At 40.4% G+C, this 16734-nt stretch overlaps 1 protein-coding gene across 9 annotated transcripts in view; it reads left to right on the forward strand.

Annotated features, from left to right (window-relative positions):
• FNIP1 (folliculin interacting protein 1) overlaps positions 1-16734 on the forward strand; it is a 96917-nt gene that overhangs the window by 53868 nt on the left and 26315 nt on the right. For 6 of the 9 annotated variants that reach the window (XR_010590081.1, XR_010590082.1, XR_010590080.1 and 3 more), the window contains exons 3-8: positions 1603-1746; positions 11349-11449; positions 11748-11822; positions 12379-12470; positions 14869-14952; positions 16176-16247. Coding sequence is in view for 6 of the 9 variants with exons in the window: in XM_005297887.4 (XP_005297944.1) it covers positions 1603-1746; positions 11349-11449; positions 11748-11822; positions 12379-12470; positions 14869-14952; positions 16176-16247 (568 nt within the window). In the remaining 3 variants the exon portion in view is untranslated. Of the gene's footprint in view, positions 1-1602; positions 1747-2632; positions 2656-11348; positions 11450-11747; positions 11823-12378; positions 12471-14868; positions 14953-16175; positions 16248-16734 lie in introns of all 9 variants that reach the window. The other 3 variants (XM_005297889.4, XM_065555933.1, XM_065555932.1) reach the window with 2 other exon arrangements.

The following is a 16734-nucleotide window of genomic DNA, read 5'->3' on the forward strand; positions in this document are numbered from 1 at the left end:
TGCAATTCTAGTTCACGAGTTCCTACTAAAGTCAGATGATTATCGTTCACATGTTCCAGGCATTGTGTACTAGGCGTAAGCCAAAAATATGAGCCACTAGCAAATCTACACACTGCATGACTTCAGCGTGCTTCCCATAAGGATTAGTGTTATAAGGGGAGGGGTTCCTCTGAGAGGGAACTTGTGCCGGTGGCTAAAGCACAAGCCTAGGGGTCAGGAGAATGGGTTTCCATTCCCATCTCTGCCACAGACTCACTAGTTTGTCTATATGTTTTTCCTTAACCTTTCCCACTGGAGTAGCTTCACGCGTGGTAGCAACAGTGCAAACACTAGTGTGGGCAACTTGATGGAAAAACGTTAGTGAGCGCATGAGCCCTGTCTACACTTGGGGCCAGATTATAGCAAGCCGGTGGCCTACATACACCATGACACATGGAGCCCCACACTCCACTTGCACTGGCCTCTACCCCGCCCAGGGAGGGAGGGGCAGAGACATGTGCTCCTTTCTCCCTCTGCTTCACCTCACCTCCCCCAGGAGCAGCAGGGGACCATCTTCTCCCTGCACAGGGCCAATGGTGGGAGTAGGAGTGGCAGGGACCTAGCAGGGCCGCCCAGAGGATTCAGGGGGCCTAGGGCAAAGTGGGGGAGCTGTGACGCTTGTACTCACCCTGCGGCGGTCCAGGTCTTCGGCAGCATTTTGGCGGTGCGGGGCCCTTCAGTCGCTCCGCGTCTTCGGAAGCACTGAAGGACCCGCCGCTGCTTAAATGCCACCGAAGTCCCGGACCGCCACCGGGCCAGGGCCCCTGCGGGGCCCGGGGCCTCAGGCAAATTGCCCCACTTGCCCCCCCCCCCCGCCCCCGGGCAGCCCTGGGACCTAGTACTTATCCTGGCAGCTGGCATGTATCTGCTTGGATGAATGGGCTGGGCCTCCCTGCACTTTTTTCCTTCTGCCAGCTGACACATGCACAGAGCCCCCTGTTGAGATGGTGTTGGCAGGACGCCCATCCCATTGAGATGCCTGGGGCAATTCACACCTCTCAGAGCTATTGTTTCTGGCCCTGTGCAGACTCTGCTTACACTTGGGTTGCATTTTCAGGCTTTTCTTCACAACTGTTAGGGCTCAAAAGCCGAATTTTTTAAATTGTCATCTGCATCTATGAAGTGCTATGCCAACCACAAGACTATATAAACACTTACTAGTATGTACGTAAGGTGGGGAGAAGGCAGTTGGAATATATTGTTCCTCTCCCTGTATTCACCCCTTTCTCTGCCACCCAATCTCCTGCTCCTGTGCCCAGTAATTATTCTCTGTAAAACTTCAAAGCAGCTTCACTGCCTGCAGTTTCTTAAGAAAATGAACAAGGAGTGTTGTATTAGCTCCCAGTTCAGTTTTCTAAGTAGAGCAGCCCAGCCTCCTTCCCTGTAGCAAGTCTGGAGAAGAAATAAATCCTCATTCTGCTTAGTATTTGCCTTGGCATATAACCTTTTTGCCACTAAATATGCTTCCTAAACGGGGAATACAAGACCAGATCGTTCCAGTGCCATTAAACAATGGTTGTAGGGATGTGAAATCTAATAACAGGCATGTGGTCTGTGTTTCAGAAACTCTGTAGTGATGCTCAGGTGAGAGTCTTTGGGAAATGTTGCCAACTGAAGCCTGGAGGAGACAGTTCCTCTTCATTGGACAGTTCCATCAATTCATCCTCCTCGTCTTCCGATACGAAAGAACAATGCCCAAAATACCAGGTGAGAATTCTTTTATATTATTTCAATCTTGTCAAATTTTGCAACAGATGTATCGAATGTTTTAAAATGCTTAAAATTAGAGACTGCCTGAGGCAGGAGTTTTTCTTCAAGGTTTAGACTAAGGTCGTAGTTCGATCGTGAATCGAGACTATGGTTTTGGGTTCCGGGGCACTAAAACATAGTAAACTGTTCTCTCAAGAGCGCTGCCTTGAATGGCAGAAGTATCTCCAGAGTATGAGAGGTCTGCCCTTTTGGGCCATATCTGAACAGGACCTGGACAATAAGCCCCATCTGTGAAATGAGACTTGGGACTGGACCCATAATGGTAGGCTGGGACATTTTGTTCCTTTGAGTATTTGGACCTGTATGGGCCCTTCTCTAGTGACAGACCCTAGGCTTCATGATATTTTTAAATATTCTGAATTACAAATATATTTAAAGTCAAATGTTCTATGTCAGGGGAAACTTTAAAAAAAAAGGTAATGTGGCAACAGACAGCTGTAAATCTGTAGATGAAGGCTATGTAATAGTGCTATATAACTTGAGTTAAATTTTACAAAAGTGTGGAGGTTTTGGTTACAAGAGTAGCCCGAGTCATCTGACACGGATATATTTCTGTCATCTCAGCTTCCATGGATCACAAGCATTTTATACTAAGCCATCCTAAAATAGAACTGAGCCGTTATACTCTTTGTAATGAATTTATTGCATGTTTGAGGGAACTTCCCCCTTACACAACTGATTTTGAGGTACAGTACTACTGATGTCTCAGCCCACCAGTGATATAGATGAACAAACTTTCTGCATTGATTTTATCCATCATCACATTAGCTGTTGCTATATTTGACCAGAAATGTATTCCCTTTGTCTTTTCTTTCCCATACAGCTCTTCTCCATAGCTTCAATAAGGTGACTGAAGTCCTATTTGCCCTTTCGCCCTTCTTGGAAGGGTATTTTGTGTGGTTTTGAGAAGAAAAGCTGTTCCATTCCTCTGGCACAACATAACCCCCACAGTGTCCTATGTAACCAAGAGACCATTATGCTCCCCAATGTCTAGACCAGGGGTCAGCAACCTTTCAGAAGTGGTGTGCCGAGTCTTCATTTATTCACTCTAATTTAAGGTTTCGCGTGCCAGTCATACATTTTAACATTTTTAGAAGGTCTCTTTCTATAAGTCTATAATTTGTATGTAAAGTAAATAAGGTTTTTAAAATGTCTAAGAAGCTTCATTTAAAATTAAATTAAAATGCAGAGCCCCCCCGACCGGTGGCCAGGACCCGGGCAGTGTGAGTGCCACTGAAAATCAGCTTGTGTGTCGCCTTTGGCACGCATGCAGAGGCTGCCTACCCCTGGTCTAGACCTACAGCTACTTATTTCTCTTCTCAATTGGGCAGGCTCTGTACAAACACTGATTAGCATTGGAGAATAAAGGTGTGATATATATGTGTATATATAATGTAGTATGTGCAACCTTTGCAGTTGCAAAGTGGAAGTCCCAATAACATAATGCTAATAGCACGTTTTATAATAGTTTTATTTAAATATATGTGACTATGATGTAGGTGATTTAGAAGATGAAATATGGTGCTTTGTCCCAGGCTGCTGTGTGGTATTCTGATTGTGTCCCATCTAAAGCACTCACAAATGTCACTAGAATACATTCAGATGCTTCTAAATAAGGTCTGATATTGCTAATACTTGTAGATGACTTCCCACAGTAGAATGTACTGTACCTGGTAGTGTTTGCAGGATCTTGCCCTAGTATTTTTTTTTTCTCATCCAGGCTGAAGGTTTGTTTGATCATGAGACCCGGGTTTTACAACTGTGTTGCAATTCTGTTTATATGTGTAGAAGGTTATTTTGTGCAATATGTGCAGTAAGTAGAAATTTAAAATGCTACAAATTTACCAGTCAGAAATGTGATTTCCAAATCATGCAAATATTACTGACTCTAATATGCTAGTGTGTAATAACAAACACTTGCAATTTATTTATGATCTGTTTTTATGTGAGCTCAGAAATTTGAGCAAGGGAATTGGTTTGTTTCCAAGTCGTCATTCCCTAGAGTCGTGCCCTTTTGCCATACGCTCTTCAGTTATTACTCATACGAGTTTTTAATTTTTAACCCCTTTTCTTGGCTGATCGCACTTCACTTTGGTCTTTGATGACCTCTATTTTCTAGAACTTGGAGGCCCAGGTGGTTGAACAGCAGCAAGGTTCTCACAATAAATGTAGGCATCTGTGGTAATGCAAGGTAGAGTCATCCTCATTAGGCACATATGAAGGCCAAACCAAAGCAGGGCATCTAATCAGGATCTTTGTCTTTGGCACTGCCTCTTCCCGATCTTGCAGGGGAAAGACAAACCCCCCTGTAATTACGTTTGAAATGAGTAGATTTTCACTTTTCATGATTTTTGATAATGAATTTGTGTCTGGGTATTTCCTCCTCTCCCTTCCCCTCCCCCTTCCCCCCCCTCCAGTTTGTATTGACTTAAATTTTCGCACTGGCAGAAAATTAAAAACAAACCATCCTCAAATGCTTTATATTCAAAACATAAGCACTCCTGCAATTTATATCCATAGATAAAAATCATCATAATTGTGCCTAATAGTTTGTAATGATCATTATTCAGTGTTCCATGTACAAAAGTACTTTTCTAGAGCCACGCTCACTTTTTTTAGGCTCTTGGGTGATATTTACTGATTAAAATCTAATCTTTCCTAGACTACCTGCAATGCACCTGGCCAATTAGGCAATATGATATCATGGGAGATGAGGATGGGAATTTAGCCATGATCCTGGTAGTGATCAGTTTTTGCTGTGACACATGAAGATTAATAGTCCTTGTAATTATATCCCCATTTTGATAGTGGTAGTTGCTATTTTTATTCATGCCCCATCTTTTTTGGGCTCCTGGAGTGATAGCGAGTTGCAGAAGTTAGGTATTCTGTTAAAATATTATGACCTTAGTAATGGATCCTTTTTGCAAACCGCTTTGAAGATTCAAAGAGCTAAGTAGCGGAAAGTGTTATGTTTTAAATGAGTTGTCTTTGAGTTTCATAGTATCTCCTTGTTCTTATTTTGATGGGTAGGGTAAGTAGAAGAATTCAGTGGCCTTCTTTACATATTCATTATTTCTGGTGAGGATCTGGAGGCCTGGATTCTATTTCTGATTCTGCCATTCGCTCACTCTGTGACATTGGGAAAGTCGTTTAGATTTAGGCCAAACTTGGTTGTTACCTAAACCCATATTTAGTCACCTAAATAATTAGTCTAACTTTTCCCAGAAGGTGCGCAAACCCAGCTCCCATAGATTTCTATAGGAGCTGTGCATGCTTAGTACCCTGTGAATATCAGCGCACTTAAGTATCTAATTTTAGGTACCCATATTTGCAAATGTTGTTCTAAATTCTTTGCTCTGCCATCTGGAGTTAACAAAGTCAAAGGATGTGGCTTGTTGTTGTTTTGCCTAGTGCCCAAGTGCAGCAGCTCTGAAGTGTCTGAGCTTCGGGAGTCCTTGGGGCATTTAATTTAGTCAGGGTCAGGCACAGCAAGCGGGGAGCCAGAGAAACTGCCGTCAAAAAAGAACATGAGTACAAAAAGTGACCCTGCTTACTTATGAATATGATTGGAAAGACAGCACATAGATGAGCAGAAAGAGTGACATGAGTTTCTGTCTGCTGCAAGAACATCTTCAGTTGATTGGCCTGGGTAACTTTTTAATTTTAGTCTGAAGATTTTTGCTTGTTGTGTGCAATACTTTATCTAGCATATGATGTTACGTGTCATTCCTCCTTTGTGCTCAATCAGTATCGCTTATGGCAAACTCTCACCAGTCAAGTAACAGGAAATGCATGATTACTCATGACGTCATATGCTCTTTCCTTGTACTGAAGGAGGCAATCAGCACAATAACAATAGACAGAAGTGTGTCAAATGCAAAATATTATGCACAGGTGATTGAGTCAGCCCTTAACTTGTCAAGAAGCCATTGGTCCAGCCTGTCCAAAATCCATGATCTCCATAGAACTATCAGCAGTAAACATATAGCTCTTCAACTCTGATGATCACGTAAAAGAAAAGTTTAGGCTCTAAGGCCCTCATTCAGGAAAACACTGAAGCTCATTCTTAACTCCAGGCATTTGTTTAAGTCTCGTTGACTTCTGTAGGGATGCTTTTTGGTTTGGGACCCATGACCTGATGTCTGTGTCTTTATACACATGGTATTACGCCCGCAGAGATGGATTATGGTCAGGATTCTGTTTGGATCAATGGATTAAAAAGAATGTGTTTTGAAAACCGCAATTAATTATTATTTTCAGATACTCACAATTAATTGGACTTTTAAACACCCAGATACTTCTTATTTTGGAATATTTACCAATATTTTAACTTATAGAAAAACCCTTTCAGTTCCCCTTTTAGAATTCCTACTTCATTTTAAAATCTTATTTCCTCAATATGTGCCATTCAGGGGGCACCATATTTGTCCTCTGAACTGCCCTCTGCTGGAATCTAGAAAAAAACAATTGCTCAAACTCCTAAACATTACATATACAGTAGAACCTCAGAGTTAACGAACACCTCGGGAATGGAGGTTGTTCATAACTCTGAAATGTTCGTAACTCTGAACTTCCGGTTCCAAATGAGGTGTGTGGTTGACTGGTCAGTTTGTAACTCTGGTTTTTATAACTCGGAGGTTCTACTGTATATTGTGAACCTGATCCAAAGACTCTTGAAGTCAATGGAAAGACCTCATATGAACTTCAGTGAACCCTGGATCAGGCCCTAAGGAAGCAATCGAACAAACTCTGTGAGTCTTCGCTTTTGTACTTGGATTATTTGGGAAACAAGAATTAACATCCCCTGATTTGTCTAATATGCAAAGAAGGTAAGTGAGCATCCCTACTCATACCACACTGCAAGAACTTCTTTGCATGTTCAGTCTTAATCTTTGGCTAAAAAAGATTTTCCAAACCCACATGTCTTTCAATAAGCACTTGTATACTGTGTTGCTATTGCACTTTCTCCATATGATAGTCCATGGTTTCTTTATTATATTCTATAATTCAGTCTAAGTTTTTCCCCATGCATTGACAGACATTATATCTGGTATTACTATGGTGTCGGCCTGTCTGATATTAGTGAAGTGTTGAGATTTGTATGTGATGTGAAATTATATTTACTAAAAGTAATTTGAGGAAATAATTTCTGTAAAAGACACACACACATACTAATTTAGAACAGTACACAACCCCCTCCTCTCATCTTCCTTCCTGATGGGGCTGATGAACACTCTACTGTTTAGATTAATGTTACTGAATGCCATTGCCTGCTGCTTAATCATGAAAGTGTACATTATCCTTTATAGCGACACATTCAGCTGGTGCCAAGTGATTTAAATCTTTCTTAACCAGGTGGTAAATATGTGTGAAATTCTGAACTGTGGTATTTTAAGGCAGAAGTTGCCAAATAAAGATTAAAAGGAGATGGAATGCAGCAAATCAGAGCTAGTCAAATTATTTGTTACAAATTTAGCCCTATTTTCATAAGTGCTCTTACTGTTGTAAATAATAAAAATAATGTATATTGCAGTAGAGTCAAATAGTCCCAATTAAGCCTCATTGTGCCTGGCACTGTACATGATTATTGTTATTCTTTATTATTCGTGTATAAGATCTTTGGGACCAGGAAGATGATGAAGGGAAGTCTAGTACTATGTGTCTGTACAGTGCACAGTACAATAGGACTCCATTCTTGGTTGGCTCTTTGGTATAACATAATAAACAGGATTAATAATAACTAACTGAACAGTTTGTGTTGCAGTAAGGTTTTACCTGAGTGGGACGCAAATTTAGCTGAAGAATCCAACTTTTTTATCCGAGCGTGGGACTGGCACTGTTGCTAAGAGTGGCAGAGTTAACCTTACTGCAACAGAAGCCGCTCCGTTAAGCCATTATTTGAGGACGGTAGGTGCACATAGAGCTCAAAACCCCAGTATGACAGATCTCGGTGAAGGCCAAAAGGAAGCTGAAAACTGGAGACACTGAATCCTGACAACCAAATCTGTAACAAGAGTAGGCACATTCAATGTATTTACTATGTGTAGTACGGAAATGTTGGCACAAGTGACCCGAGAAATGAAAAAATACCACCTGAACATACTTGGTGTCAGTGAGATGAGGTAGGCGGGGAGTGGCAAGGTGGTGCTACAATCTTACACTGAGGAGGAGGAACCCATGAAAGAGGTGTAGGAATTATGCTGGATAATATCACAGCGAAAACCCTGCTGGCTTGGGACCCAGTGAATGACGGAATAATAACAGCCAGACTGCAAACAAAACATGTGTACAATAATCCAAGACTTTGTCTACACTAGAATTTATGTCAGTATAATTTATGTCGTTCAGGGGTGTGAATAAGCCACCTCCCTGAGTGATATAAGTTACACTGACCTAAGTGTTGTGTAGACAGCACTACTTTCAGCAGGAGAGCTATTGCCGCTCGTTGGGGGTGGATTAATTAAGTCAACGGAAGAGCTCTCTCCCATCACCATCGAGCATCTGCACTGCAGTGCTACAGCTGTAAGCTCTGTAGTGTAAATGTAGCCCAAGTATATGACCAACAAATGCATTAGGCAACAGTGAAAAGAATACATTCTACAAGCAGGTGCAGCAAGTATTGGATGACATCCCTAATCAAGACATCAATTTGATGATAGGTGACTTCAGTGCACAAACTGGCAACAACTCGATTGGCTGGGAAGGTGTCCTGGGCACAGCAGCAGAAGGCATCCAAACTTATAATGATGAATGGCTCTTGAAACTCTGTGGCTCAAACACCGTAAAGAGAGGCCATGTGTGTATATCTAAGAGGTGAACGTCGTCTTTGAGGGATGTCAGAGTCAGCAGAGGAGCAGATGTTGGCTCGGATCATTATCTCTGAGAGGCTACATTACAACTTACACTCAAAAAGACCACAAAGATGGACAAAAAGAATGTTACAGTAATAGAGAAGTTCCAGGACAAAGAAATGCAGATCAGGTTGCATTTAGCAACTGTTCCAGTATTTTACAGAACCAGACTGATGGAAGTCTGGAAGACAGATGGTCAACCTGGAAGAAGATGGTAGTCGAGACAGCAGAGGAAGTAGTGGGCCTCCAAAGAGGGCAAAAGTAAGGTGGAAAGATTATTACATCTGGAACATGGGCAGCAACGGACAAACAGAAAACCCTGAAGGCAAAAAAGGAATAGTGCAAGACACAGGCAGAACTCTTAGAGGCAGATGCAAGATGCAGAGTTAAGGACAAAGAAATAAAGAAGAAATTCAGGCAAGATAGAAATGTCTGGTTCAGAAGAAGGCTGCAGAGGCAGAAGCAGCACCACAAGAGAGGAGATTTCAAGCAGCTCTATAGACTAGTGAAAGACCTCTCAGAAAGACTAGGGGCTGGTACACACTAACCCCCCCGTATCGAACTAAGATACGTGAATAACGTAGCTGAAGTCAAAGTACCTTAGTTAGAGCTACAAAGTACTTACCGCGGGTCCACACGCGGCAGGCAGGCTCCCCCGTCGACTCCGCGTACTCTTCTCACGGAGCAGGAGTACTGGTGTCGACGGCAAGCACTTCCGGGATCGATTTATCGCGTCTAGACAAGACGCGATAAATCGATCCCAGAAGAGCGATTGCTTACCACCGAACCCGGAGGTAAGTATAGACATACTGTAGGTCATCACAGGTGATGCCCATCAATGACTGTCATGGACAGATGTTGAAAATGTATGAAGAACAAGCCTGGAAAGAATATTTCCATTCCAGATTAAACTGTCTAGAGCCAACAATCATGCGCAGATTTGAGTGAAATGCCAGTGCTAAATTAGAAATAGAAGAGGGACCAATAACACCCAATGAAATTAAAGAAGCCATCAAAGGCCTCAAACAAGGGAAACGCCTGATGCTCACAGAATTCAAGCAGATGTACTGAAGTCAGGAGGGAAAATTCTGCCTGAGCAGCTAATAAAACTCTGACGAAATATGGGTGAAAGAACAAGTGCTACAAGACTGGAAAGATGGTATTATTGTGGCATTATGAAAAAGGGTGATCTTATTCAGTGCATGTTATCACCTGGGAAAAAGTACCACAACTAGTGAGTGACAGTAATCAGTGGAGGAACTGAGAGCTTACAACCTAAATATAAGACAAGAGACAACAGGTGGATACAACAGATGTGGGAGGAACACAAGATAACAGTGACACAATTATTGTTAGTGTAATAAGCAGCAGACACGGCATACCCACTGCCTAGCCTTTGTCAAATATCTGGTAAATGGCAGAGCGAGATTTAAGGAGAGCCTTTGAAGCAGGACAAAATAGTGTCTGTTTGGATTTTTACAGGGAGCTCCTCCCAATGCATAAGGGGTGGCCTGGGCAAAAGCACTAAGGTGTTTGGGGGACGATTGGCTTGATGGATGATGAAGGCTGGCTGGCATCATTGGCAAGGCAAGGGTGGAGGGTTGAAGGCTTGATTGTACATAAAAGATTATGGATAGGGTGGAGCTAATCCATGAATGGCCTTAAAAGTGAAGACCTAGTTTTTGTTTGCAGTGGAAAAGGGAGAACCAGGGGAGGGGGAATAGTTTGTGACCACATTTCAGCTGACTGTGAACTGTTTTTGTTCAGCAATTTACTATTCGTTATTCAGTGGTCACTTTAAGTCACCTGATATTTTTTTTCTGTTTCTTGTCTGGATAATTGAAACTTTTTAAAGAGGAAAATGATGAATTACAAATAACTTACTGCTAGTAAAAAGATTCAGATGGAAAATGATTGTTATGAAAGTTTGTGAGACTTTTGGTATTTGTGAACTGTTTCACAAATACCAGAGTGACTTTCTGAATACTCATGAACAACAACTCATAAGATTGTACAAATAACTGTGAATCAAACTCATCAATAATTTATTTGAGCATAATTACAAATCCCTTTTTGCCTCACTAGGTCACCTCTAGAAATGCTTTCTGTACTATTATGTGTAATATTGCCCAGATTACTTAGGCCTTCTAATTTTCTTTATAATTACCTATGTTGCAAACAGGAGAAATCTTAATTGGGAAGATAGGTTGCATAGCAGTCTGTTGGAATTGTACATTTTTATAAACAAGTTGCATTTCATACAAACCTGCCTGTGGCTGTAGAATTCTGCCCCTTAATCTAGGCCTTGAAATTGGGGACTGATCCCTTATCAATTCCTGAGAATATATCATACTCCACTCCACCCTTTGTGACTCAGCTGTGTCTTCAGTAACAACTGCCAGCAGCCAGTACTGAAATGCACTGCACCTCCCATAGAGATAGGTTTGTTGTGTTAATTGTACTGATTGGTTCAGTCCACAAACCCACCTTAAGATTGCTTCTTGGAGTAGAACTTATCTCAGCCAATCATAGGCTTTTAAATGGCCTACACCATGATGTGTTGCAACTGTACCTGATATTTGCATCCATCAGAGCAAAGCATTTTTTAAATATTTTTCCTTGTTTCTGTGTTGCCTTAATTGAAATGCTCAAGTGTATAACAAAATAATTAACTGATTTGTTCTGCAGGGTTCTCGATGCTCCTCTGATGCCAATATGCTCGGGGAGATGATGTTTGGCTCTGTGGCCATGAGCTACAAGGGTTCTACATTGAAAATTCACCAGATCCGGTGAGACTCATTCTGGGTTTTTTTTGTTTGTTCGTTTGTTTTTAACTGATGTCCTTTTCACAAGATTCTGTATTGGGGTAAAATTGTTATTCAACTGAATGTTCCCAATGCAGAGCAGAGGCAGTTTCTAGGTACAAATAATATTTATCCCGATAATGTTTTAGACATATAATAATGCTAGGCTAATTGTTGTGCTATACATTTAAGCCTTTAAAATCTGAAGGGATGTGAATGGAGGAAAAAAAGGAAGTCTTGGGACAATAGTTCTGTACTGATCTCTTCCTTTTTTGTCTCATAGCTCCCCTCCTCAGCTCATGCTTAGCAAGGTTTTTACAGCTCGAACTGGAAGTAGCATCTATGGAAGTCTAAACACGTGAGTACATTAGAAATAGATTCATTAGTCTGAGTAGCTGAACCTAAGCATTACTTGGAAGAGAATTCTGATCATGTCAGGAGCCTCAAAATTCTTTTTTCTACATCACAAGGAACTTTGTATTGTTTCCTGTGGCTTGCCTCTCCACTGTTTGCTTGTGGTCATCTCCACCTCACCTTGCCTTAAGCAAAGGGATGGACTGTTCCTTCAGAGCAGGTGCTGGCACTTTGGCAGTTGGAGACTGATCCTGCAAGGGGCTGAGCACTTTTGATTCCTACTGAAATCAATGAGAGTTGAAGGCACTCAATAATACCTGTTGGGAGTGAGGTGTTACGGAGTGGGTCTTTCTTTGAGCTACTTGCTGCTCAGTTTGCATGTGCTAACCGTACAACTGGCCTGGCTTTGTGAACACTATCAGGTGGTAGGGGTTTTTCCACAACTTTAATGAAAGCCTGCACTAGTTGTTAGTCTGTTCCATTCCAACTATAAATTAAATCAGACAGCACTGTACCAAAATGTGAATTACTGATTTTGTTGGGTTTTTGGTTTTTTTTAGGTTGCAGGACAGTCTTGAGTTCATTAATCAGGACAGTAATACATTAAAGCCAGACCATAGTACAATTATGAATGGACTCCTTGAAAACATAGGTAATTAAAAGCTTATTTTCTTTCTTGGTATCTTTGTTAATTGAATAATCACTAGATTTTCAGACTGTTATGAAAAATTCCATATATGAACATTTATTATGCAGCTAATAAAACCCACTGAAACAGTAGCAGGGGATTTTATAGAAAGAAACCTTGGCATGGATTTGGGGAGTGTAGACCATACAGCTTAGGTCTTGGTAATGGGACACAGCTTTTTTTCCATTTTGGTTAGAGTTTAAATACAGCCTATATCAGGAAACCCAATATAGCCCTGCTTAGTAAGCAGAACTTTCCCTTAATTAGTTAGTTTAATTTTCAAGCCAAGGTTCTGTTGTAGTTAGAATAAAATTGGCTGGAAAAAGTTAATTTTAAAACTTTAAGTGATCAGCTTCCAAGATTATCAGTGGACATGCATACTCTTCTGCTCTAGCATTCAGACCTCTGAGGCTAAGTGAATGTCGTGTTAGCACAAAATGGGGTTTTGGCTACCAAATAATGGCATCAGTTCTTGGGAACAAGGGTCCATCCATGTCCTCATGAATCTCAATGGGACGACATTTGTGCTTAAATTTAAACATGTGCTTAAGTGCCTTGCTAGATCAGAAATGAAGTAATTCTTTTAAAAACAATTTTTATAGCTGAAACTGCAGAAATGAACCTGCTTTAAAAAGCTTCAGAAACATCAACAGATGTTTTTTACTCCTTGTTGTGGCACATGTTTCTTTAAAACTTGCATTATCATTTGCAAGCTAATTGAGGTATAATAATGATAATAGGCTTGTGCTACTTTTCTTGCCAGTAATTCATTTAGAAGGGAAGCCTTGTAAAGGCGTTTGAGACTTGTCCATTAAATGCATCCACGTTTACAAACTGTGGAAAGTCAAAGTTGTACGTCCTCCTCATTACTCAGTATTTCCTTTGGGCTTTATGTGAGATTTTTAAAATTGCCTAAGTGAGTTAGGAGCCAAAGTAAAGACATTCCTAACTCAGGCACGTTTGAAAATCTCACCTTTCCTCTGCAATTTGTAAGACAGTGGCTTTTGTCTGGCAAAGTTGTTAATATGCCAACCTCCACCTTCCTGGTCCCCACAAAAAAAATCCACAGGGAAAATTAAAACTTGGGCATTGTCACTGTTGTGATTCAGTGATTTAGGTGTAACAAAGCATAACAATGATGGCCTTCTACAGCAGCAAAAAAGAAGGAAAATAGCTCTCCTAGTGTGCTACTGTAGGAGGTGTCAGTACATCAGTTGGGAGTCACGGAGGTACGGGGCTAACAAATGACAGAGCATTTCAGAAGAAGAAACAAAAATACAGAGACCGCAGTGAAACTGCACGAACTTTCAATCCTTTCATCAGTGTTTGTTTACAGTTCCCACTTCAAGGCAGAGGGAACAATGGGCAAGACAGGGCCAAGAAGTTAATCTATAACTGGAGCATTTGTAATAACTAAATTAAATAAAAAAAATGCTGCTAACGCACTAACTCTTGCCAGCTCGTGATATAAAAAAGTTTCTGTGTGTTTTGGTTGGGGACTGTTTACACACTGGTCTTTTCATACATGCCTGCTTTTTTTTTTTTTTTTTTTTTTTTTTTTTTAAACTAGTCTCTAAGTCATTTAAAGAGATGGGAAGGGAGCTGTAGTTAAAGTGCAGCCTTCTGAATTTTTTAATCAGTTTACATAGAAAACCTTGGGTGCACAATAGCTTCCCAAATTCAGCTTTTTGGTGCAGCTGGCAATTAACTAATTAAAAATGTCAGTGTTATGTTTTTATGTACATAAAACAAGCATAAGGTATTTCCCTGATGTAACTTACCTGTCAATAATGAATTTTTCTATGGTTTTAAAGTTGTTAATGTTTATTTTCTGTCCACCATTCTTATGCCTAACGTCATGTATTGACTCTTAATTTTCATGAGCAGTGATTCTGACCTGTAATTTTTCTTGCCACTCTATTACACTTAATTTATTCATGCTTTTTTTTTTTCATCTTCTTCGAAGGTGGAGTACCGTAGCCACCTTGTCAATGGAGATATTAAAACAAATGTTTTACATCAGGCTAAATTTAGAATATGTGAATCGAGCTATAGTTTTGAGATCGTAGGTGTTCTTAACTTCCTGCATAAATTAATTATTTGCATTTTAAAAGTCTCTTTTCTGGGAGATAATGTAAAATTGGATCCTGTTTTTAAAAAAAATGAATATTGGAAATACAGTGTTTTAACCATAGGTACTTCAGCTTGGATTGTAACTTTTGCTGAGCGTAAGAGCTGTATTCTTCTGTATCTGTTGGTCTGCATTTATGTTGGCTTATATCTTTTTTTTCCTCCCCTACAGACTCTGCTCTGCTTTACTAACCTCATTCTTTCATATGTATTTTACGTTCTTGCCATGTAGGTCTTTCACAGCTTTGCAGCCCTAGGCGAGCGTTCTCTGAACAAGGTCCGCTCCGCCTGATCCGGAGCGCCTCTTTCTTTGCAGGTTTGCAGTGTGCTGTGTGCATAGTCTAGTTTATGTAACAGAGATGTGTGGATTTGTAGTGTAGCCATGGAAATAAGATATGTTTTAAAAATACAGTTGTGAAATTGGAGGGCATGGGGAAAATGCAGAGTGAGCAGAGATGCCTGCTTTTTATCATTTGTGGGAATTTTATCCTAGAAAGCAGTAGATGCTTTAAAAGTTCTTAATGAGTTTTGTTTTATAGACACTTGGCCATTTGCATGGTGCATATCTATTTTTGGAGGCAATGTTTCACACTAGTTGCTTTCCAAACTAATTTGGAACTTGTTTTAACCAAATTTATAAGAATATGTAGTCACTTTTGGTTCATATAAAATGAACAATTCTTGTTTTCAGTGGTTGGGTCTTACTTCCATGGCTGAAGTAGCTTTTGTTTCACAGATCTGTAAAATAAATCACATTTAAGGTTATGATTGAGACACTTTTGATCTTCTGTACACATAAGGACTGGCTGTGAATACAGATGCTGCTCAAGGCTTAGTTGAACAAGCAATTCACTATATAAAGTTTTAATAGTAATCCTTTTCCTTCCTGACTACGTTGTAAAATATTTTGGAAGAAACATTAATTACATGGTCCAAACTTGTATGTAAAGCTTTTATTCAACGTTACTGGTTTATACGCATCTAAAATCGAAGTTACTCTTTTTGTCTTTTACAGAGGGCTTTAGCTGCTTGGCTAATACCCTTAGAACATAAGAACGGCCGTACTGGGTCAGACCAAAGGTCCATCTAGCCCAGTATCCTGTCTACCGACAGTGGCCAATGCCAGGTGCCCCAGAGGGAGTGGACCTAACAGGCAATGATCAAGTGATCTCTCTCCTGCCATCCATCTCCATCCTCTGACAAACAGAGGCTAGGGACACCATTCCTTACCCTTTTGGTACATTAGAATTTTACTCCAAAATCTTTTTGTAGGAGAGAGAATGAATGTAAGTCTGGTTCTTTTTGTGCTTAAAATAAAGAGGCAGACTTCAGAAAAATATGTAAGAGCTTTTCAAATAAATGTTTTGGCTTGTTCAGCTTAGCAGCATTTCTTGGTGATGGGCTTGCACAGTGTGTTGAAAAATATCTAAATTAATGCAATGAGGTGAGCATGATTTAGTTTTGTTAATTAAATGGAACACTAAAAACAGGGACAGAAAATGTATATTCTCTTGCTAATTAATATGCCTTATTTTACAGTTCACAGCAACCCTATGGACATGCCTGGGAGGGAGCAGAATGAGGATAGAGACAGCGGCATAGCAAGATCTGGTAAAACCCAGCACACTAGAGAGCACTAATGAATGATTGCTATTAGATATCCATCTATCCTGTTACCTAAGCCACCTTCTCTGTTGCTTGGTGATGTCCCTAAAACCAGAATCCCAGAAATCTGACTTTCCCTACTATAATGATCTGTTTTGAAATGTATGTATTCATTTATTTATATTTATGCAAATGCTAGAGAAGGGCACCTATCCATATACTTTAGGCACCCTTGATATACTTAAAAATACCTCACAGAAATACTCTGAGCACAGTAGTACAATTGAATATATAACCACTCCCAATGAGCCAGGCAATTTAAAGACTCAAATCAAACTCATAATGTGTTCAAAAATATTGTGCCCCATTATTATTGAGGGCAATAATAATCTCCAGCTTTTAGAATGGGTAATTTCCCCCCAGTAAACTCAAGACGCTGGGCTTGTTACTACTGGAGACTTGCATCTAATAGGCCATCCTTCCCGTCTGTTTC

This window comes from Chrysemys picta, chromosome 8, assembly GCF_011386835.1.
Source record: "Chrysemys picta bellii isolate R12L10 chromosome 8, ASM1138683v2, whole genome shotgun sequence".
Classification (NCBI taxonomy): Eukaryota; Metazoa; Chordata; order Testudines; family Emydidae; genus Chrysemys; species Chrysemys picta.